The 25,053-nt window shown below is 42.0% G+C and overlaps 1 protein-coding gene and 1 non-coding gene across 4 annotated transcripts in view; both read right to left on the bottom strand.

The window, feature by feature from the left end:
• Positions 1–25,053, bottom strand: part of LOC115153707 (partitioning defective 3 homolog) — a 555,114-nt gene that overhangs the window by 288,281 nt on the left and 241,780 nt on the right. For 2 of the 3 annotated variants that reach the window (XM_029699308.1, XM_029699315.1), the window contains exons 6-10: positions 15,848–15,913; positions 13,320–13,429; positions 12,415–12,498; positions 5,074–5,199; positions 809–1,293 (exon numbers count right to left, since the gene is read on the bottom strand). In XM_029699308.1, coding sequence (XP_029555168.1) covers positions 809–1,293; positions 5,074–5,199; positions 12,415–12,498; positions 13,320–13,429; positions 15,848–15,913 — 871 coding nt within the window. The remainder of the gene's footprint in view (positions 1–808; positions 1,294–5,073; positions 5,200–12,414; positions 12,499–13,319; positions 13,430–15,847; positions 15,914–25,053) is intronic. The other variant, XM_029699317.1, reaches the window with a different exon arrangement.
• LOC115163479 (U7 small nuclear RNA) lies at positions 15,783–15,837 on the bottom strand. The gene has a single exon (XR_003869750.1). It is a non-coding gene; the product is annotated as a U7 small nuclear RNA (small nuclear RNA).

Here is a 25,053-nt window from a genome sequence, read left to right as displayed (position 1 = left end):
GTGAATATCTCACACAGTTGTGCCCTGCCTGTTGTAGTTAATTGCATCTTTACGGCTTGCTTCTCCAACTGTGAATGCTAATAGAATTGAATGCAAGCACCGACTGAGAGGGCTAATTTCACCCTTTTCTTTTAACATGCTGAGAAAAGTCTGATAACGGCATTAGGGCAGCACAACGTGCCAAAACAAAGAAAGAAAGAGAGAGTGACATGGAGAAATAGGAGAGGGAGAGAAAGACGGGGAGAGAGCAAGAGAGAGATATGAAGTGACGTTTGTAAGCAGCATTCAGCATACCTCATTCTACCATCCACCTTTTGAAGTCTGTCACACTCAAAGGAGGACAAAACAGTTCTTGAAGTGTGTGTGTGTGCGTGTACGTGTGTGTGTAGGTGTGTACGTGTGTGTGTAGGTGTGTACGTGTGTGTGTAGGTGTGTGTGTGTATTCCTAGTGCTCTCCTCCCCAGAGTGTTGTGTGCAGCTAAGATGCTGCTGTGATGCAGAACAAATGAGATTTGGGCCTGTACGTGAGTTAGTGGAGCAGTGCTGGATAGACAGTCCTTCACAATGAAATATCAACACTTTGAAGTCTCTAACAGTATTAGTTACACAACACTCATCTCAACTGTAGCTAGGATAAGAACGGACACTTGAGAGATATCATCTCTTATTGAAGTGAATTAAAGGACCTTTGAAATCCCTATGAATATACCCCCCAAAATAATATTTCCAGTTTCACAATAATAGTGTTTGGTTGTTTGTGCGTGTGTTTGTGTTCGTGTGTGCATTCTGCATGCCGGCATGTGTTTACCTTTCTTCAGCTGGATGTTAAGTCTCCGGCCTGTTTTCTTGACGTAGCCTGCAGTAGGGTTGGCACTGACTCTCCTCTGCAGGGATGGAGAGGGGGCCGAGGAGACGTTGTTGCTTCCGCTGTGAGGTAGTGAGGTGGAGAAGCGCTGGTCTGGTACACGCTGTGGTAGAGGACCATGGTTCTGGTGTTTGATGTTGGGGATGGGAATGGGGTGTGGTCTTGACCTGGAGGACATCCTCTGTGGGTTGTGGTCCAACCCCACCCCCCCGTGGACCACCAGACTACCCCTTTCTCCGGGCTGCGGGGCCTGGAGGTCCGAGGCCTGGCTAGAGGTGAAGCTTCTCCGGTTACCCCTCTCCCCCCTCGGACATGGGGGGCTAAGCTCCTCCTGGGAGAGCTGCTCATACTGGCTCTTCATGGAGGCTGGGACCACATGGAACAGAATGACAGGAGAACGCATGGCCTGCCTGAACAAGTTCTGGGCTCTGGAGTAGAGAGGAGAGGAGTCAGCAACACACATCATTACATTAGCGAGGGCATGATAAGAACATGAGCTAATGCACTTTTATCAGTGTACTAAAACAGATAGAGAGAGGTCAAGAAGAGAAGTGAAGAAGAGGCAGCATACAAATCATTAGATTAGCTATAGCTTGATAATAACAAAAGGTAATGTACAGTGTGATATGGCAGCTTATTGATAGAGAGAGAGAGGCTACACAGAAGTGAAGAGGAGAGGTCAACATGTCAACGTGGATAACCATAGGCTAATAGTAGTGAAGCACTGGAGAAGACGCTAATTCAGAGATTCCATTAGCTAGATACTATATGTGCCGTGTAAATGGCAGCATAGTCTCAGGAGGAGGATGAGATCAGCTTCAGCATTGGAAGGGTGAGACGTTGAACCACAATGAGATTCAGCCAGTCAACATTATACATTCAAATATCTATCAAATAATTGTGTATGTGTGTGTGTATGGAAAGGGTTTACGGGTGAGGCCACTGTTCACTAGACAGTAAAATGATAAAACAACAAGGAAGATGATGATGGGCGACGTGCAGTAAACACAACAAAGTCGCCACACATACAAAGACTTGTACTTTATACAGAATGGACAAACTCCTGTATTAGTTTGGAACCAAATGAGAAAAGACGCTTTTTCTCTCCTCGCTCTGATGCGGCATTGTTTTGTCCTGAGCTCAGACGCCACTTAGCATATAGATAGTCTGGCCTGGAGCAGCCCCATCGGTCCCACGGCATAAGAGGATAAGGGCCTTCAGAGGGTGTTTGTGTGTGTGTGTGTTTGTGCGCGTGCATGTGAGTAGCGTAGCAAAGGATGATGTGATAGCCAACAATCCCCCCTCGCGTTCTCAGCCTCTCCATTATCACGCCCATGATACCGCATTGAACCCGTCCAAATGAGTTATTGACAATCGCTAAGCCGCTTCCGCCGTTATAAACAGCACTTCATTTGGAGCTCTTTCACCTCAGTGCGGAGCGGAGTGTGCCGAGACACTTCTTTGGGATTTGGTCCTTCATTCTTATGTTAATTTCTCCCTCAAATCATGTGAACTGCAGCAGCCTATGGTGGGTAATGAGAGGCACAGTGACACTCCAGTAATCAGACGATGAGGAGACAGCAGCTCAGCTTTCTGATTGAATAATAAATTACCCCATCAATGCATCATTACATTTAGTTAGATTAACCGCTTCTAAATATTTATCCATGCAAAACAATCCAATAAGATTATAATATCACTTGGAATTATCTCCGTACGGTGCAGTGCACAATCAAGGAGAGTAGAGAGAGAGAGATTGTAAAAGTGATTTACTTCGCCACTAGAATCATATTGTGGTGCGGTGCTGTCACGTTTGTGAATGCAGGTGAGAGCTGTGAGCCATGTGTATGTGGAGCGATACAAAACATTTCTCCCATGTGGATTTGGTTTGCAAAGTACACATACACCTCTTTCACAGCAGAGAGGCCAGGGAGGTAGTGTGGATGTTTACCAATGAAAAGTCAAGCACAATATTTACTATTGCCAAACACTTCAGTGGCTTGCCAAGTCTAGATGAATGAATTAACAATGTAGCTAGCTAAGTAGGTACAACAGTTTTGAGTTTTGAAGGCTGGGCCAGGTTATAACTGTTGCCAAACTTGATCACAAAATCTATTTAGAAAATGTGAAAATGCTTTATTATAAAGATAGAATCTAACAGAACATAAGCACACTGAACTAGGCCATAAGGGGAAGGTACTGTATGTTTGATGACCAGTGTATTAATTAATACAACGTACATGTAGTGTCCCCTCCACATGTACCTCCACTGTATAGCTTATAGCCAGGCAGACCCTTCCACATCAACGGACACCCCATCGGGCCTCACCCTAAGACAGCTAATCGGGAATCCTGAAAGCTCCATCCTAGCCAGCACGAAACCAGGCAAGAGCTCTTCCTAATGGGGAGGATATCAGTCAGGGCAACCTCCTTCCAAATGCTTGCTTTGGGTCAGGGTCTGGATAAAATGCAATATATTTCTCATCTCTGGAAACGACAGCACCAATATGACTCTAAAGCTGTGTTAGTGTGTGTCCCCTCCTAGCTCCATGTTGCGATGGCCTTGTATCTTCAATCCACTTTAGGAAATGAAAAGTAGCAATAAATCAATAGAACAGAGGAAGGTGAGACTCGGGCGCTAAGGTATATTAAGGTTGGTAAGCTCAGAGGGGTAGGGGCACTAAGGTATATTAATGTTGGTAAGCTCAGAGGGGTAGAGGCACTAAGGTATATTAATGTTGGTAAGCTCAGAGGGGTAGGGGGGCTAAGGTATATTAATGTTGGTAAGCTCAGAGGGGTAGAGGCACTAAGGTATATTAATGTTGGTAAGCTCAGAGGGGTAGGGGCACTAAGGTATATTAATGTTGGTAAGCTCAGAGGGGTAGAGGCACTAAGGTATATTAAGGTTGGTAAGCTCAGAGGGGTAGAGGCACTAAGGTATATTAATGTTGGTAAGCTCAGAGGGGTAGAGGCACTAAGGTATATTAATGTTGGTAAGCTCAGAGGGGTAGAGGCACTAAGGTATATTAAGGTTGGTAAGCTCAGAGGGGTAGAGGCACTAAGGTATATTAATGTTGGTAAGCTCAGAGGGGTAGAGGCACTAAGGTATATTAATGTTGGTAAGCTCAGAGGGGTAGAGGCACTAAGGTATATTAAGGTTGGTAAGCTCAGAGGGGTAGAGGCACTAAGGTATATTAATGTTGGTAAGCTCAGAGGGGTAGGGGCACTAAGGTATATTAAGGTTGGTAAGCTCAGAGGGGTAGAGGCACTAAGGTATATTAATGTTGGTAAGCTCAGAGGGGTAGGGGCACTAAGGTATATTAATGTTGGTAAGCTCAGAGGGGTAGAGGCGCTAAGGTATATTAATGTTGGTAAGCTCAGAGGGGTAGGGGCACTAAGGTATATTAATGTTGGTAAGCTCAGAGGGGTAGAGGCACTAAGGTATATTAATGTTGGTAAGCTCAGAGGGGTAGAGGCACTAAGGTATATTAATGTTGGTAAGCTCAGAGGGGTAGAGGCACTAAGGTATATTAATGTTGGTAAGCTCAGAGGGGTAGAGGCACTAAGGTATATTAAGGTTGGTAAGCTCAGAGGGGTAGAGGCACTAAGGTATATTAATGTTGGTAAGCTCAGAGGGGTAGGGGCACTAAGGTATATTAATGTTGGTAAGCTCAGAGGGGTAGGGGCGCTAAGGTATATTAATGTTGGTAAGCTCAGAGGGGTAGGGGCACTAAGGTATATTAATGTTGGTAAGCTCAGAGGGGTAGAGGCACTAAGGTATATTAATGTTGGTAAGCTCAGAGGGGTAGAGGGGCTAAGGTATATTAATGTTGGTAAGCTCAGAGGGGTAGAGGCACTAAGGTATATTAATGTTGGTAAGCTCAGAGGGGTAGGGGCACTAAGGTATATTAAGGTTGGTAAGCTCAGAGGGGTAGGTGCTCTTATCAAGAACTATAGGTCACCATAAGGACTTTATAGAGAATCACTGAGGGCACAACTCTCACATTTCAAATAGTCTGTATCTGACTCATAATGCTTAAAGTACAATGTATTACTGTACATTTTGGAGAGAGAAAAGAAGAGACAGAAGCAGAGAGAAAAAAGCTTATGAAAGATAGGTTTAAGAAAGTTTAGAGGTAGTGTCAGGTAAATGTAGAATGTGTCCCATCTCTGTAGGTCAAGACAGAGGCGAGGTCGGGGGGGCTTACTGTTCAAATCGAATGTTCCTCAGATCCCCGTTATTAATCTTGACGACACAGTCATTCTCCTGGAAGAGACCTTCCTGCTCCGCCTTGCCCCCGCGCTCCAGACGCTTCACTAACAACCCAAGGGTCCTGGAACAACGGTACACACGTTACACACACACACGTTACACACACACACGTTACGCACACCTTACAGACGTTGAACTTACTCCACACACACATGTAACACACTCTACACACCAGGTCAAACCACACGTTACAATACACACACTTCACACACACCAGGCGCAAGACTTTTCAAACAAGAGTTCTTATCCATTTAACCCACACAACTAGGAATTGTCCTCTGCATCCATTTAATTGAGAATAGGGAATTCATTAGAAAGATTGTCATGTAAAGAAAAGTCAAAAGAGACAGGACGATAAGTAATGGAATGTAAAAAGACGGGTTGTGAAGATACGCATAGAACACGCTATTACTGTAGAACCACTGACAGGTAACTATTACTGTAGAAACACAGACTAGTAAATATTACTGTAGAAACACAGACTAGTAACTATTACTGTAGAAACACTGAATAGTAACTATTACTGTAGAAACATAGACTAGTAACTATTACTGTAGAACCACTGACAGGTAACTATTACTGTAGAAACACAGACTAGTAAATATTACTGTAGAAACACAGACTAGTAACTATTACTGTAGAAACACTGAATAGTAACTATTACTGTAGAAACAGACTAGTAACTATTACTGTAGAACCACTGACATGTAAATATTACTGTAGAACCGCTGACAGGTAACTATTACTGTAGAAACACAGACTAGTAACTATTACTGTAGAAACACAGACTAGTAACTATTACTGTAGAAACACAGACTAGTAACTATTACTGTAGAAACACAGACTAGTAACTATTACTGTAGAAACACAGACCAGTAACTATTACTGTAGAAACACTGAATAGTAAATATTACTGTAGAAACACAGACTAGTAACTGTTACTGAAGTAACACTGAATAGTAACTATTAAATGAAATTAAATGAAATGTGATTGGTCACATACACGTGTTTAGCAGATAATATTGCGTGTGTAGCAAATTGCTAAATATTACTGTAGAAACACAATAGTAACTGTTACTGTAGAAACACTGAATAGTTACTATTACTGTAGAAACACTGACTAATTACTATTACTGTAGAACCACTGACTAGTAACTATTACTGTAGAACCACTGACTAGTAACTATTACTGTAGAACCACTGACTAGTAACTATTACTGTAGAACCACTGACAGGTAACTATTACTGTAGAAACACAGACTAGTAACTATTACTGTTGAACCACTGACGGGTAACTATTACTGTAGAAACACAGACTAGTAACTATTACTGTAGAACCACTGACAGGTAACTATTACTGTAGAAACACAGACTAGTAACTATTACTGTTGAACCACTGACGGGTAACTATTACTGTAGAAACACAGACTAGTAACTATTACTGTAGAACCACTGACAGGTAACTATTACTGTAGAAACACAGACTAGTAACTATTACTGTTGAACCACTGACGGGTAACTAACACTGTAGAACCACTTACTAGATACTCTCAGAACCCCTGACCAGTAACTATTACTGTAGAACCACTGACAGGTAACTATTACTGTAGAACCACTGACAGGTAACTATTACTATAGAACCACTAAGTAGTAACTATTACAACCACCGACTAGTAACTACTACTGTAGAACCACCGACTAGAACTATTACTGTAGAAACACCGACTACTAACTATTACTGTAGAACCACCGACTAGTAACTACTACTGTAAAACCACTGACTAGTAACTATTACTGTAGAAACACAGACTAGTAACTATTACAGTAGAACCACTGACTAGTAACTATTACTGTAAAAACACAGACTAGTAACTATTACTGTTGAACCACTGACTAGTAAATATTACTGTAGAAACACTGATTAGTAACTATTACTCTAGAAACACTGACTAGTAACTATTACTGTAGAAACACTGAATAGTAACTATTAAATGAAATTGTATTGATCACATACACGTGTTTAGCAGATTTTATTGTGTGTAGTGAATTGCTAAATATTACTGTAGAAACACAATAGTAACTGTTACTGTAGAAACACTGAATAGTTACTATTACTGTATAAACACGGCATAGTACATATTACTGTAGAAACACAGACTAGTAACTATTACTGTTGAACCCCCGACTAGAACTATTACTGTAGAACCACCGACGAGTAACTATTACTGTAGAACCACTGACTAGTAACTATTACTGTAAAACCACTGACTAGTAACTATTACTGTAAAACCACTGACTAGTAACTATTACTGTAGAAACACAGACTAGTAACTATTACTGTAGAACCACTGACTAGTAACTATTACTGTAAAAACACAGACTAGTAACTATTACTGTTGAACCACTGACTAGTAACTATTACTGTAGAAACACTGAATAGTAACTATTAAATGAAATTGTATTGGTCACATACACGTGTTTAGCAGATTTTATTGTGTGTAGTGAATTGCTAAATATTACTGTAGAAACACAATAGTAACTGTTACTGTAGAAACACTGAATAGTTACTATTACTGTATAAACACGGCATAGTACATATTAATGTAGAAACACTGACTAGTAACTATTACTGTTGAACCACTGACTAGTAACTATTACTGTAGAAACACTGACTAGTAACTATTAAATGAAATCAAATGACATTTTATTGGTCACGTGTGTTTAGCAGATTTTATTGCGGGTGTAGCAAATTGCTAAATATTACTGTAGAAACACTGACTAGTAACTATTACTGTAGAAACACTGACTAGTAACTATTACTGTTGAACCACTGACTAGTAAATATTACTGTAGAAACACTGACTAGTAACTATTACTGTAGAAACACTGACTAGTAACTATTACTGTTGAACCACTGACTAGTAAATATTACTGTAGAAACACTGACTAGTAACTATTACTGTACAAACACTGACTAGTAACTATTACTTTAAAACCACTGACTAGTAACTATTACTGTAAAACCACTGACTAGTAACTATTACTGTAGAAACACAGACTAGTAACTATTACTGTTGAACCACTGACTAGTAAATATTACTGTAGAACCACTGACTAGTAACTATTACTGTAGAAACACTGAATAGTAACTGTTAAATTAGATTAAATGAAATTTTATTGGTCACATACACATGTTTAGCAGATTTTATTGCGGGTGTAGCGAATTGCTAAATATTACTGTAGAAACACTGAATAGTAACTATTAGCATAGAAACACTGAGTATTACATATTATTGTAGAATCACTGCACAGTATCTATTACTGTAGAAACACTGAATAGTAACTATAACTGTAGAAAGACTGCATAGTACATATTACTGTAGAAACACTGACTAGTAACTATTACTGTAGAAACACTGAATAGTAACTATTAAGAAAAACTGAATAGTAATTATTACTGTAGAAACACTGAATAGTACCTATTACTGTAGAAACACTGAATAGTAACTATTAAGAAAAACTGAATATTAACTATTACTGTAGAAACACTGAATAGTAACTATTACTGTAGAACCACTGCATAGTAATTTTGTCAAGGGATCTTATTCTTATACCTTCTCAGTATCTCCAAATCAATATCATAAATCAGATAAATTATTGACACCAAAACTAACTCACAAAACTTTAGCCAGGATGAGGCAGGTTGACATATACTATGTTCTCTCTTCCCAGAAATGCTGTGGTATGTAATATTGAGCTGTCCCCTTCCCTTCTCCCTGTGAAGGACATCTAAGTGCTAATCCTGGTCTTCAGACTAGTGAAGGTCTTATGGCTTCAGTGACGCTCCGCTGTCTGTCTGTCGTCTACCTTCGCTTAGCCAGGGCTTAAAAAGTGAGCAGGCAGCATTGTTATAAATACACGCACACGCGCACACACACAAATGCACAGCCTGCTGTCTCAGCAATCCCCTCCAAGCTCCACAACCTTTACCTTCAAACCCTGATGCAGTAAATAAATACATCAGAAAGCAGCTTGGGGTTTTACCTCTCTCTCGCCCTCCGGATCACCGCGCTACCACAGACGCGTAAAGAGATCTGATAGACGCACAGACAGCAAAACCATAACTCCTGTTTCAAAGGACCAGGAGAAGCTGCAGGTGTACTGTCTGCACTCAGACTGTTGTTGCCACTTCTGATGGGAAGTCTTAAGACTTTAAGGCTCCTGAGACTCAAGTAAGGTAAAAACTTCTTTAGGGAGTGAAAAGAGATTGAATATTAAGTGGGATTTATTTCTGATTGACATTTTGAATGGGATATCTGATAGGGCTAGAGGGGGGGTTACATAAGTAGACAAGGACAGTAGGAGGTGAAAAACAGACTATTTTCTCAGTACTTTATTAGATACGTAAACAGAAACAACAACCCGGTAAATCGCAAAGAAAACGAAAAGTAATTTTCTTCCAGGCGAGCGAGGCTAAATTCACGGAGCTGTTTAGCGTTTCAGCCGAAAGGGGCAAGCTGCGGCCACCAGCCGCCTCAGCTCATTAGTTTAATTGGCTGTATAACATGGGCATGCTCACTCACCACCACAAACTCATCTCTCTCCTCAATGGGGGTAAATGGCGCATTACTAAGTCAGAATTATGTGGTACAAAAGGCCTTTGTCCACTCACACCGCCGATGAGCAGACTAAGCAGGCTGAGGCTTCATAAATTGGCTGATAGAGTGGTGGGGAGAGGACCATAGAGTCATTATAGACTAGCTAGGTGGTGTGGAAGCAAGACAATGGATGCATCCCAAAAGGCACCTTTATAATGGACTACTTTTGACCAGGGCCCATAGGGAAGCGTTTGAGATGCAGCCTATCTAGTGTAGCAACTGGCCTTAGATCAGTGTTTTACTGGAGTTCAAGGGCTTTATAATGAACCCAGATGGAGCTGATGCTGATTAGTAATGTGTATTCAGTACAGTGTCTCATGATTAGGCATACAATTGGGCTTTTTAGTGATTTGATCACCATTAATAAAGGTGCCCTCATTCTTAATGATAAATGCATTAGCACACTTTCACATCTGTCTGTCTCATATGCTACTGGACATTTGCTAAGATGCTTATCACTCACTCCATTCAAACTAGTAGGCATTATTTAAGATGTATTGAGTCTTCCACCAGTACATTAACTTTCAGTTATTCCCAGACGTCCTGCTTATTCCCTACAGGAATATTTCAGCCTGGATTTCTGGAAAATCTGGGACTTAAAAAAAAAAGTTAGCAGAATTGTACAATTCTACAGGCGAGTCTGTTGGAGAGACTTGTGGAATACTGAGTCCCTCCCTTCATCTGCTCCTATGCAGACTCTTTGCCTGTTGATTGAGAGACAGTTGAGGAGTTGAGCTGAGGAGATGGAGCGACAGAGACCACCTGTTCCCATCTACTGGCTTTAATTGAATAATAATGCAATCAGGATCCATTTACACAGCGCAATTATGTCTGCGTCTTGTTTACAGTTCACAGTGGTCACAGAAGGAGATCTCATTATTGAAATGGTGGCGGTGTCGCATCTGCGAGAGAGAGAGAGAGAGAGAGAGAGAGAGAGAGAGAGAGAGTGTGTGTGTGTCTCCCCTATCCAAGTCCCTCTCTTCCCTGCAGCTGCAAAGAACCAGTGGCTGCTGTGCTAGCATCGCTGTGACAGCAGACACTTTGAGTGTTCCGTCTGGGCCGGAAGTCTGACCCTGCTCGTCTGGACGGTAATGAGACAGCCCTCGGCAGCTAACGCCTGTCGTCCTGGAGGAAGAGCTGAGCAGTCCATTAACATCATCTGACTAACCAGTCTCTGTCACGTTCTCTAGTTTGGGACATAATTGAAGGAGCTGATGAGGAAACAGTATGCATGGGACCATACGGAATAATATGTTGCAACAGTGATAGACAGTGGCCATTTCTAAAGGCCAAAATCAAAGGACCACTTTGAAGCAGAAAACAAACAGTTTAAGCTAGTTTGTCAGGAGGCTTTATCCAATATCAAAATCATTGACGTTTATAGTCATTCAATCATATTGTTTATTATATTTACAATATCTAATATCGATATTTCATCTTTCTCTCTTTCTTTTCTGAGCCAAAGCTAAGGCAGTATACTGTAAGAATCCGACGCTCAATTGTCAAAGGTCAAGCCTATTTCTAGTTCAACAACATCATGCTAGTTTCTCAGGAACGGCAATAGAATCAAAGTCCTGAGTGAGTTATCTTAATGAAATGACAACAGCAACCTTCAATGACAAAGTCCCACATGATATCCCATATCATTTCTTTCATCAGTATTTTCACCTCTTTCCTTTGTGTTTCTTCCACTGTGTGATGGTGTCCCAAATGGCACCCTATGCCCTTTATAGTGCACTACTTTTAGCCGTACTGGCCATTTGAGACACATTTTTATGTTACCGTGACCTTGGGAGTGTGCACTGTGCCAATCCATTGGTGAACATGTAGGACCCATGTTATGAATTCGCTTTTAGTTTGATTGTATTGGCCAGTTCCTGCTGATTGTGAATAACAATAAACTCTGATATATTCATCATCATGCTCGTCATCACTATTCTTCACCAAGGAGGGTCAAACGCCTAAATAGATATAGTCGCTAGAAGGATTTATTTCTCCCCCAAAAAGTCACCTTCAAACCAGAGGATGTCTGAAGTCCATTGTGGCCCGTGGATAGAACTTGTAACATAGAACTCAGAATAAAAGGAACGTGGAGAACACAGACTGTACAGCCTCCAGTCAAGAACAAACCGCTTTCCACTTTCATCCTTTCCTTTTCTATGTTCATTGTCTCCTTGGAGCTGTAAAATAGCACTCACATTGGTAAGGGACAAGTGTTTCAGAAATTGAAAACACAAAAGGAAGAAGAAAGATAAAAAAAGAGGCCAATAGACATCACAGTCACTCACAATGACAGCCGTGAGCGATAGAGCTAAAGAAAGAGAGAGAGAGAGAGATCTGGTGAAAGAACGGACAGAGAGAGAGAGATAAAGAGAGTGAGAGAGCGATTTCAGAGGCGTCAAACTGAACAAAAGGATGCAGAGGACAGATCGGGACAGGGGGCTAGCCTAGTAGGAGTACTGTAGTCTTTTCATACTGGGACAGGGAAGCTGGGCCCTAATAAGTCTAGCTTCTCAGAGTAGGAGTGCTGATCTAGGACCAGTTTTGCCTTTCAGATCATAATGAATACTGTTATGTGGACAGGTGGGACCTGATCCTCGATCAGCACTCAGTTTTACCTTCTGTCCGTGGCACTGAAAGGCACAACGTGGATCCCCAGAGGCCCGCCGACATTGGACACCTCTACCAGCTTTAGCATGTCACTGTGGGACAATGATGGATGAGGCAGGGGGTGAGAGGGACAGCGGGAGGGAGGAACGCATGTGTGAAATAAAAACAGAAACAGAAAAAATTGAGAATAACACAAAACAACAGGATAACATGACAGGTCTGGGAATGGAGCCTCTATCTAGCAGCTAGGGAGATGCTACTGCAGTCACTCACTGGTCCAGTTCCAAATGACACACTATTCCCTTTGTAGCGCACTACTTTTGACTAAGGCCCATAGCGGACATGATAGGAAATAGGGTGCCATTTGGGATACAGGCCCTATAGAGATTGGCTTTGGCTCAGCTAGGCCTCTTCTCTCATGAAGCCATCCATTATACAGTCAGGCTGAGGAACCAGAGGTCGATTAAAGACCCAAATGGAGACTCCAATTAAGTGATTAAGATCAGGTCTTTGTGGGTTCTGCAGTAAAACTAGCCCCGATGAATTGGAAATGTGGAGGGATGCTTCAGCCCTGCAAATAAAGCTGCGAGGGCGTACGAGGGAGTCACATTAATAATAGTTAAATAATACATGGAAAATCACATGATGATGGTGATAACACTGATGATGGAGACATGCACTGAGTGTAAGATGGTCTTGGAAAATGAATCTGTAGTGTACTGTACCTATGTAATAATGGTGTATATATTGAGTATAGAGCATCTGATTCATGGACACGACAATGTTATGGAGTACTGAGATGAGTGAGTCTATATGGTGTATGCCTGTCATAAGAAGTGGTTATATTACAGGAAGAGAGAGAGTTGGGTGAGTCCATTCCTACCAGGAGGACGGTGGTGTGTAATGCACTTACTTCAGAGATAACGTTGGGGAGTGTTCCACACAGGAGTCTGCTCTCCCCACCGGCTCTATTCTCCCATTCCTCTCTTCCTCCTTCACCCTCTCCTCTTCCTCATCCTCCTCCTAGACAGACATAAAGAGTGAGTGAGTGAGTGAGTGTGAGAGAAAGAAAGAGAGATAGAGCGAGAAAGAGCGAGAGAGAACAAGGTGACACAGGGAACATCAAAGACTATACAGCTCTGGCAGTGACCTAAGCTGTCCTACCATCTGCGTCTCTGCATCTCATCTCTTCTTTCCTCCCTTCTTTTTAATCCAATTACCTGAGAAGGAGAGTAATGGTTTCTGTTTTAGCGTTGGGACTCTCTCTCTCTCTCTCTCTCGCTCTCTCTCTGCAACATCCGACAGAGGACAGCCAAGCAACACTGAAGTGGCCATAATCGATTACTCATACTCAATCAATGTGGATGGGGGGATGGGAGGAGGTAGCGGTTTGCCAGGTTCTTACAGTAATCTGATAAAGCGACAGGAGGATGAGACACAGGCCATTTGTTTCTTTCACTCTCTCTCTCTCTCCATTTCATTTACCCTTCTCCCTGTTCTTCAGTCAGGGCCATTAGCCATTATACCTCTCTGTCTCTCTGTTTACAGACAGACTCAATATCAGACGGCTGGGGACCTTAGCGTTCTCTGTGAGAAATAGGAAGTTCTTATACTGTATAGAAGAGATACATTAATGGTATTCATGATACATGTAGATAACAATGTAGTGTTTTTACAGTGGTAGTACCAAAACAAAACTCATAACATTCATCCACAGCTGATTCATATGGTACTGGTAAGTGTAATCGTGATATTTCGATCAAGAAGGTATGTGGTAATTCTTTGATATAATGATGACATTCTGGGGGGGGGGGGGGTTAGTATGTCTAGACACATAGCAGAGAGGGAGAAGACCTGAAATGGTTTGTTAGCCTCTGATATTAATATGCCTACTGCCCCACCCCTCACCTTCCCTCCTCGCTGAAATGTCAAGCACATCTAAATAACCGCTCTGCTCGCTCTCTCTCTCTCTCATTCTCTTTTTATGGAAATGCATTCAGCCCTTTCAAACTGTGAACCCCTGCGACACGGGAGGGGTTTAGAGGGGGTACTGGGGCCCGTCGGGAGACTCTTATTCTTATTTATACATTTCCGAAGGTGAAGAGAGACTGACATGGGGTCATGACAATTTCATCAGAATACCTAAAGAATCCTGCTGCCAAGCAGCTGCTGTTTCCTCTAATAGGTGTTTCTATAAAAATGAGTCAATCACCTTTGTCCCCAATGCAAGGCCCCGGCTCTGCGGTTTTTAATTATACGTCATGACAGGTCTCATGTGCCTCCTTGCTTTTATTCATATGCTTTCTATTGTAAAACAAGGGGGATACTGGCATACTGTACAGTGGGACCTCAATGGACCTGGCAACCCAAGGGGACCTGGCAACCCGTGGAATGCTTACATAAAAAATAAACAGAGGACTGAAGGATAACATAATGGTGGAGGTGAAGGGAAAAGAAGGGAAGGAAGCATGTGATAATGGAAAAATAAATACAATCAGATATCCAAAAGTGGAATACTGAGGAGGAGAAAGGGAAAAATAGAAAAAAATACAGAGTTCTAAAAAAAAGCCAGTAATTTGCATAGAGCATGTATGCAGGGGAAGACGAATGGCGGAGTGCTCTTTGCTTGTTGCCTTTGACAATAGGGTTTAGATGGCTGGGTTGAAGCCGAGGAAGAGGTGGTGATTCACATTTATCATTACTGACACTGACAAGTAATTAACTCCCATAACAGTTGCTGTCGGTGACAAGCCTAAGCCATGCTGTTTGTTGAGTGACAATTTTGTATGACATGAATGCATCTCTGCTCCCGAGAATCTCTATTCAGTGGAAAGGGAGACCTGTCGAGCTGAGGCTGAGCTAAGCGGCAGAGCTGGAGGAGTGGAGTGGATGACTGGAGGAGAGGAGGAGTAGAGGAGAGAGCGAGGTATCAGTGTTTAGAGCTCATTGGTGCACAGAGGTGAGGAGAGGTTTCTATCCATGGTTCAAAACAGATATAGGTAGCAAGATACCCACATGAAAAAAATACACTATGGTATAAATAGAATAGTATTCACTGTAATGTTTTTGAAGACTTTACTGTAGTATTCACTGGACTAAAGTTATCAAAAACACGACAGTGAATACTGTATTATTTGCTGTAGTATACTGTATTCTTTACATATAACTATTGTATAATTACTAAATTAAAAGAAAATGAGTATATACTAAATTAATGTAGCGTTTTTGCAGATTGTAGTATACTGTAGTATTTACTGTAGCATACTATAATATTTATTGTAGTGTTTTTGCAGACTGTAGTATACTGTAATATTTATTGCATAAATTACTGTAGTATTTACTAGTGTTTTTGTTGTATTATCTTTGACATAGAAGTGGAGGCTTTCTCCTCGAAGAAACCTACTGGAGAAATTGTAAAAGAGCAGGTTTTCCATAACCTACCTGTAGGTAGGCAGGTAGGACTGGGATCTGAACAGATAGTTCAGAGTTTCTGCTCTTTTCTAAAACCTGTAGGGAATACAATATAAATATGATTTATACTTGGCATATATATTCTCACTTATGAGTGGCACAAATTGTGATATGGGGTATGGGGGAGGGGAATGAGCAGAGTATATCATTAACTTATAGGGGACTGCACTGTTTTTGCGGACATTAATGTAGTACTTAAGAAACAAAAGTTGGTAACGCTGTAGTATTTACTATAGTATACTACACCATTCTATAGTAAGTACTGTACATGATCGAGGGATACTACAGTGTGTAGTATAGTATTCTACAATATACTACAGTTTACTACAGAATCATGTAGTAAGTACTGTAGTAAAGTCTAGTATTTTTTTCATGTGGAGGGAGTGAGGGAGACAAAGAGTTGGAGAGAGAAATACAAAAGACAGAGTGAAAGAAAGACAGAGAGTAAGCTAGAGAGAGATATAGTAAGGTAGATATAGTAGTCCCTTGAGGGATAACTGGTGACTGACATCCCTGATGGACTGATTGACTGAGTGACTCAGAAGCAGTGGGTGTCACTCTCTTCTTGTCACCAAGGGCAGAAAGAGAGACTTACACTGGCTGCCAGCCCTGCTCTATTGTCCATCTGTCTCGCTCTCTGTCTCATTGCCAGTGCTAAGCATTTAGTGACAGGAGAGGTGAGCCACTAGCTAACGAGACACCTCTCTCTCTCTCTCTCTCCTTCTCTCTCAGGTGGGTTCTATGTATAGCGGACGAGGTGGGGGGCTTGGTTTTAACTTTTTAGGTCCGTTGCAATGAAGTAAAGCTTGTGCCTTTAATTATGTAACTATAGGGCCAATAAAGGTATTTTTAAAATCAATCTCTCTCTCTCCATCTCATTCCCCTGACTATATTTGGCCGGACAATGCCTTCCTTCCTGATCAGAGGGGAAGTAGCTCTGCAGCGTTTCACCTCTCTCTTCACCTCACTTTAGGCCCTATCTATGTTGTGCAGAGTCAGACATGGTGGAGTGAAGGGGCCTGAGAGCACATCTCTCAACACATGGGGCTGGGATGGCTGTGTGCTGTGCGGGCATGGGGCTGGGTCAGAGCCAACTGCCTCTCCAACAATGATAGGAAGCACAGCGTTAGGAGCCTGGCGGTTAGACAGCCAGTGCATTAGATTATTGACGCAGATATGAAACTTGGCTTGGCAGTCAGACGGGGAGGGAGTAGAGGGAGGGACTGTAAAGTGCAGAGTGCCGTTTCCTTTCACAGATTGAGTGGTGAGAGAGTGGACAGGGGGAATGAGGAGGACACGGGGTAGGGCTGCTGGATGCAGGACTAGCTACCTGCAGGGTCACGGATTGACCCCGAAAACACACACATCGACGCATTTGTGCACATACATTGTCTGCTTGCTAGAGGGTTGGTGGTAAGGGTGTGTGCCAAGTAACCTTCCATCAGAACCCATCCTGAAGGAAACACTGGAATGGCCAAAAAGAAATACTGGAATGGCCAAAAAGAAATACTGGAATGGCCAAAAAGAAACACTGGAATGACCAAAAAGAAACACTGGAATGACCAAAAAGAAATACTGGAATGACCAAAAAGAAATACTGGAATGGCCAAAAAGAAACACTGGAATGACCAAAAAGAAACACTGGAATGACCAAAAAGAAACACTGGAATGGCCAAAAAGAAACACTGGAATGACCAAAAAAGAAACACTGGAATGGCCAAAAAGAAATACTGGAATGACCAAAAAGAAACACTGGAATGGCCAAAAAGAAATACTGGAATGACCAAAAAGAAACACTGGAATGGCCAAAAAGAAACACTGGAATGGCCAAAAAGAAATACTGGAATGACCAAAAAGAAACACTGGAATGACCAAAAAGAAATACTGGAATGGCCAAAAAGAAACACTGGAATGTTCAAAAAGAAACACTGGAATGGCCAAAAAGAAACACTGGAATGGCCAAAAAGAAACACTGGAATGGCCAAAAAGAAATACTGGAATGACCAAAAAGAAACACTGGAATGGCCAAAAAGAAACACTGGAATGGCCAAAAAGAAATACTGGAATGACCAAAAAGAAACACTGGAATGGCCAAAAGAAACACTGGAATGGCCAAAAAGAAACACTGGAATGGCCAAAAAGAAACACTGGAATGGCCAAAAAGAAACACTGGAATGGCCAAAAAGAAACACTGGAATGGCCAAAAAGAAACACTGGAATGGCCAAAAAGAAATACTGGAATGACCAAAAGAAACACTGGAATGGCCAAAAAGAAACACTGGAATGACCAAAAGAAACACTGGAATGGCCAAAAAGAAACACTGGAATGGCCAAAAAGAAACACTGGAATGGCCAAAAAGAAATACTGGAATGACCAAAAAGAAACACTGGAATGACCAAAAAGAAACACTGGAATGGCCAAAAAGAAACACTGGAATGGCCAAAAAGAAATACTGGAATGATAAAAAGAAACACTGGAATGGCCAAAAAGAAACACTGGAATGGCCAAAAAGAAACACTGGAATGACCAAAAAAGAAACACTGGAATGGCCAAAAAGAAACACTGGAATGACCAAAAAGAAACACTGGAATGACCAAAAAGAAACACTGGAATGACCAAAAAGAAACACTGGAATGGCCAAAAAGAAACACTGGAATGACCAAAAAGAAACACTGGAATGACCAAAAAAGAAACACTGGAATGACCAAAAAGAAACACTGGAATGACCAAAAAAGAAACACTGGAATGGCCAAAAAGAAACACTGGAATGACCAAAAAGAAACACTGGAATGGCCAAAAAGAAACACTGGAATGACCAAAAAGAAACACTGGAATGACCAAAAAAGAAACACTGGAATGGCCAAAAAGAAACACTGGAATGGCCAAAAAGAAACACTGGAATGGCCAAAATGAAATACTGGAATGACCAAAAAGAAACACTGGAATGGCCAAAAAGAAACACTGGAATAGCCAAGTGTAACAAACTCTTTGACGTGTGAAAATAAATCCATATTATGATGTTGAAATGAGGAAGGGGAAGAGGGTGAAGGAAGGGTGGAGGGAGGCTTTCCTCTCATTCACAAAGGTCAAGGCCAATAATTGCATCCTCATTACATGATAGAGCTAATGTGGTTACAGTGCAGTCCAAGAGACAGAGACAAATGAGACCATACAAGACACTGGCACCATGTCTGGCATAACATGATAGAGTGGACATTGCTTCTCTAGTCACCATAATGCAAGGACAACTACAGTATAACTACAGTAGAGAAATACAGATAGTAAAGGCTTCCTAAAGCCTTTAAATCAGGGTAAATTCTAATTGAAGTTAAATAAAAATGTAATAACTGAAATAATTGCATCTACAGTATTTTCAATAATTTCTCAATAACCTGAAAATAAACATTAAATTTCAGAATTTTAACTTCAAATCACTTCCTGAACCCCAACCCTACATTAAACACTTGACTATACTGCTCAATCGTGACTCAAACAACTGGGATCCACTCTTAAACAGATCCTGTCAACAATTTTTTTCCTACTGTCATTCAAGTTTAATTTGTCACATGCACAACTACAGTGATATGTTTAACTTGCAAGCCCTACCCAACAGTGCAGTATTCAATATCAAAATAGCATAAACAAATAAACTCAGCAAAAAAAGAAACGTCCTCTCACTGTCAACTGTGTTTATTTTCAGCAAACTTAACATGTGTAAATATTTGAATTAACATAACAAGATTCAACAACTGAGACATAAACTGAACAAGTTCCACAGACATGTGACTAACAGAAATTGAATAATGTGTTCCTGAACAAAGGGGGGGTCAAAATCAAAAGTATGGCCACCAGCTGCATTAAGTACTGCAATGCATCTCCTCCTCATGGGCTGCACCAGATTTGCCAGTTCTTGCAGTGAGATGTTACCCCACTCTTCCACCAAGGCACCTATAAGTTCCCGGATATTTCTGGGGGGAATGGCCTTAACCCTCACCCTCCCATCCAACAGGTCCCAGACGTGCTCAATGGGATTGAGATCCGGGCTCTTCGCTGGCCATGGCAGAACACTGACATTCCTGTCTTGCAGGAAATCACGCACAGAACGAGCAGTATGGCTGTTGGCATTGTCATGCTGGAGGGTCATGTCAGGATGAGCCTGCAGGAAGGGTACCACATGAGGGAGGAGGATGTCTTCCCTGCGTTGAGATTGCCTGCAATGACAACAGGCTCAGTCCGATGATGCTGTGACACACCACCCCAGACCATGACGGACCCTCCACCTCCAAATCGATCCCGCTCCAGAGTACAGGCCTCGGTGTAACGCTCATTCCTTGACGATAAATGCGAATCCGACCATCACCCCTGGTGAGACAAAACCGCGACTGGTCAGTGAAGAGCACTTTTTGCCAGTCCTGTCTGGTCCAGCGACGGTGGGTTTGTGCCCATAGGCGACATTGTTGCCGGTGATGTCTGGTGAGGACCTGCCTTATAACAGGCCTACAAGCCCTCAGTCCAGCCTCTCTCAGCCTATTTCAGCCTATTGCAGACAGTCTGAGCATGGATGGAGGGATTGTGCGTTCCTGGAGTAACTCGGGCAGATGTTGTTGCCACCCTGTACCTGTCCCACAGGTGTGATGTTCGGATGTACCGATCCTGTGCAGGTGTTCTTATACGTGGTCTGCCACTGTGAGGACGATCAGCTGTCCACCCTGTCTCCCTGTAGCGCTGTCTTAGGCGTCTCACAGTGCGGACATTGCAATTTATTGCCCTGGCCACATCTGCAGTCCTCATGCCTCCTTGCAACATCATAAGGCACGTTAAAGCAGATGAGCAGGGAAACTGGGCATCTTTCTTTTGGTGTTTTTCAGAGTCAGTAGAAAGGCCTCTTTAGTGTCCTAAGTTTTCACAACTGTAATGTTAATTGCCTACCGTCTGTAAACTGTTAGTGTCTTAACGACCGTTCCACAGGTGCATGTTCATTAATTGTTTATGGTTCATTGAACAAGCATGGGAAACAGTGTTTAAACCCTTTACAATGAAGATCTGTGAAGTTATTTAGATTTTTACAAATGATCTTTAAAAGACAGGATCCTGAAAAAGGGCCGTTTCTTTTTTTTCCTAAGTTTATATAAATAAAACTACAGTATATAGACTAAATTCGAGCCAAACACAAAGGTCTCATTGTAACTGTACGAGTTCAGTTACTTTCCATCAGAGTGACCATATAGATCATGTAAGTCTGCCCACCCTGGACAAAAGAGAGTTGTGGATTTCAATAATTCATATCCTTTTAAAGCTCTGGGTCTGACCAGAGAGCATTCCTTCCTAACCTGACTGTTATTGATGAGGGCTCGAACATTTGAGTCTCCGTCCGCTTGAGATTTTGTTATTGACTCAGTGATTGATTTAAGCCCTTATAATTAGCTGTCCCTAATTGAATTAATGTTCCATTTAACGATACAGCAGCCCAGAGCAGAGGGAAGCCGTGTCATTGATAGATCTGCCTGGACTCATATGAAATCCTGGTTGGCAGATGATGTACTGTAACACAGATGCAATTCATTGACAGAGAAGAAGGAAGAAACAAACTATCCCCTCTGGTCCAGTTCTCCAAATGCCAGTCTTGTCTGCAACACACAACACACCCTTTCAGACTGATGTGGACAAATGTGACCCAGGTAGGCTCACATCTCTGATTTAATTTGCTTAATAGCATTAAGAACCTGTTTGGGCTTTCATTTGCTTAAAGTAAATCCACGTCATACGGAATGCAAACTTTTATACCCTATTAGCGGTGTGTCTTAAAACCAAAGGCAGACAGGGAGATTTAAAGGTTTGATGTCTTTGTTGATTAAAAGGGGAGAAAACTACATCAACTCGACTAGAAATAGAACTGGGGGCGAATGTGAAGTTTACGACATCTGAGATTCAGTGCCAGGAAAATAGATTTCATTAGCCAGTAATGGAGCTTGGTGTGTTTCCTAAATGCATTATGGGTAGCTGATTCCTGCATCCCTGTTGGCATCGCTGCTGCCCCCTGATTGGCTGAAGCCTCTTTTCCTGGACTGATGATTAAGAACGTTGTGCTTTGGTCAGCGAGATCAAAAAGACAGCATAGAAAAAACACAGCGGGCACAGTGAAACAAACTTATCCGTTGCTCCGATAAAGTACTTGTTCGTCTTGTTTTACTCTCATCTTGGACATAGTTTCTCAAAAGGAATAGTCTTATAATGAATCTATACTGTATCTTGGATATCGTTTATCAAAAGGAATAGTACATCTAATCCCTACTTGGGAATGGGGAGTTATTCATCTGCTTTGAACAGTCCTGAGCCCATGGGTTCTGAGTCGGAATCAGAGAGGAGAACACAAGTCCTCATCAGAGAGTCAGCTGTCCGGCAGAGACACGGACAGCCGGCCCACACAGGGTTACTCTACTGTCATTTCTTTCCCAATGTGTGTGTGTGTGTGTGTGTGTGTGTGTGTGTGTGTGTGTGTGTGTGTGTGTGTGTGTGTGTGTGTGTGAAGCTCTCTCTACAGAATTGGAATCTAATAATTTCCTCACTAGATGCTGTGCTAGACAGAATATAGCTGCTGTACATTAGAGTTGTATTGGAGACCTACTATTGTAGCAATGCAAGTGTTCTGCTTCCACCCTGGGGCATCTCCTGTTGGGTATGACTTTGACCTCAGCTCTCAGCAAATGAATGAAATGGGTTAATCCTATTTTTGCATTAAGGAGTTACACACTATTCTTGGTTCTCTGAAGAGTTATCAATGGTATGGCTTTATTGAGAGGCCTTAGTAATTGCAATGGCTGCATTTCTTTCCCTTGCCTGACTAACCACTTGACATTAATGGAAATTTCACGTGGCTTTCCTCTTGTTGAGATCTTAGTTGTTCATCGACACAATGAATCATCTGATATGCACATGTATTATTATCACAGATGGAACTGATCATACATTGATGATAACTGTCTGAAATGCTCATAGACAGTATGGTTTATGCCTTCATACTCACCCACCATTACTGCCACAGAGAAAAAGTGAATAGCAACGTGAATTACATTATCAGGAACGTCTCAGTGTCCACATAATGACGTTATCTCTGGTTTCTGCCTTTTTAACATTCCTTAAACCCAACATAAATGTAAATAACTGTCTAGAACTGTCTGATAACGCGGGCCGGGTTGATGCATTGGCTGCGTTAATAGGGTAGTTAAGATGGCTGATTCAAATGACCTGATGACTCTGAGGGAAGAGGGGTTAATGACAGGGGAGCCACAGTCACATCCAATCTAATCACGGAGTTGTTTTGGGGGTCTAATTTGGGATAATGGCAGTTAGCTCTGAGGGATGGGTGACAGGGGAAGGATAATGGGCTTTTGTACAGTCTCACATTTGACTGGGTTTCGAGGAGGTCAACTTGTTTTGCAATCAACATATCTGTGGCATATCCTCAACTTGGCCTTAGGGTCAAGGAACAACAACTTTTAGAAGGATAGTATCCTTTTCTCTAGCATCTGAGGCTATGTACCAAAAGGCACACTTTGCCCTATGGGCCCTGGTCAAAAGTAGTGCACTACATAGGGATTTGCCATTTGGGATGCACTCTGTCCCTTACTTGATTAAGTAAGGTGAGGTGTGTTTGTGTCTCCACTCATAATCTCCAGGTTGAGCGTGAGCTGTGAAGCTGAACGGATGAGTGTGAGGCTTGGTCATGAACTGAGCATTAACTGGGGCATGTGGTACATTTAAGCAATAAGGCACCTCAGGGGTTTGTGGTATATGGCCAATATACCATGGCTAAGGGCTGTTATTAGGCACGATGCAACGCCCTTAGCCATGGTATACTGACCATATACCACAAACCCTTGAGGTGCCTTAATGCTATTATTAACTGGTTAACAACGTAATTAGAAGAGGCAAAATAAATGTTTTGTCATACCTGTGGTATACGGTCTGATAGACCCTGACTGACATCCAATCAGCATTCCAGGCTTGAACCATCCAGTTTATAATAAGCATTAACTCAACTCTAAAGTAATAACTGAGCTCTACATGAACTGAACTCTGTGGACCTTTTCACTTGAACTGAGCTCTGTGGTAATTTTAGCAGATTAATCATCATTTTGAGCTGATTAGGGGCGAGGACAGTCTCGTCTTCTCTGAACATCTAATCCATCTCTCAGAGTGTCTGTGAAGGTCAGTGAGCGTCTCTCCCGTTAGATACCGTCAGACTGACACAGAGACATAAATGTATGTCACTATTTCAATGACGTGTAAAACAGATAGAGGACACTCAAGTTTCAAACAGCTGAACTGTAACTAAATACACCTATTCCACAGTATCTTATGTGAGCCCTGGTCAAACGTAGTGCACTAAAAAAGGAAGAGGGCGCAACTCGGGACACACACTAGAAATTCCAATTCCATTTGAAATGAAATGGAATTGATCCCATCCCTGCAGGGAGTCAACCAGTATCTAAAGCAGAGAGCAGAGACGCACCATGTCTCTCCATTAGTATGCTACAGGTTGTTTCCTGTGCAGACCTCATCATAGACACCTCAACGAGGTAAGTCTGAAGGAGGATGATTGATGTGGTCCTATGAATGACTGAACAGGAGCAGAGTACACACTAAAGCTAGTCATTACTGAGCAGCCAGTCTATTCCTCAGATTAACTTTTGTTTGCTGTGTTGCCCGAGAGCTTCATTTTCAAGATGGTGGGAGGAGGTGCTCAGCGGAGAGCGGCGCTTCGTTCATTTCTTTTTAATTGCTGGAGTCTGAGATTCTGGGGGTCGGGATTCATTTGGCCGTGTCCTCGCTCTATGGGTGGGTAAATGAAGTGGACCAAGTGGGGACTCAGAGAGGACCAGTAATGAAATGAGGTCCCAGTGGACGCACTGTTTGACTACTCTGCTTCCAGGACAAAGAGGACTGGGGGACTATCTAGAGGTGAGGAGGAGAAAGAGTGAATTTGAGTTAAAATCCGTATCTGCAAACAAATGTTCTCGAGAGGGAATAAAGTGAACTAGTGATCTAAAATATAAACGCAACACGTAAAGTGCTGGTCCCATTTTTTTATGAGCTGAAATAAAACATCCCAGAAATGTTCCATACGCACAAAAAGCGTATTTCTCAAAAATCTGGTTCACAAATGTGTTTACAT

Source organism: Salmo trutta, chromosome 2 (assembly GCF_901001165.1).
Source record: "Salmo trutta chromosome 2, fSalTru1.1, whole genome shotgun sequence".
Lineage (NCBI taxonomy): Eukaryota > Metazoa > Chordata > Actinopteri > Salmoniformes > Salmonidae > Salmo > Salmo trutta.
The sequence above is the reverse complement of the archived record's forward strand: the minus strand, read 5'-3'. Positions and strand labels throughout refer to the sequence as shown.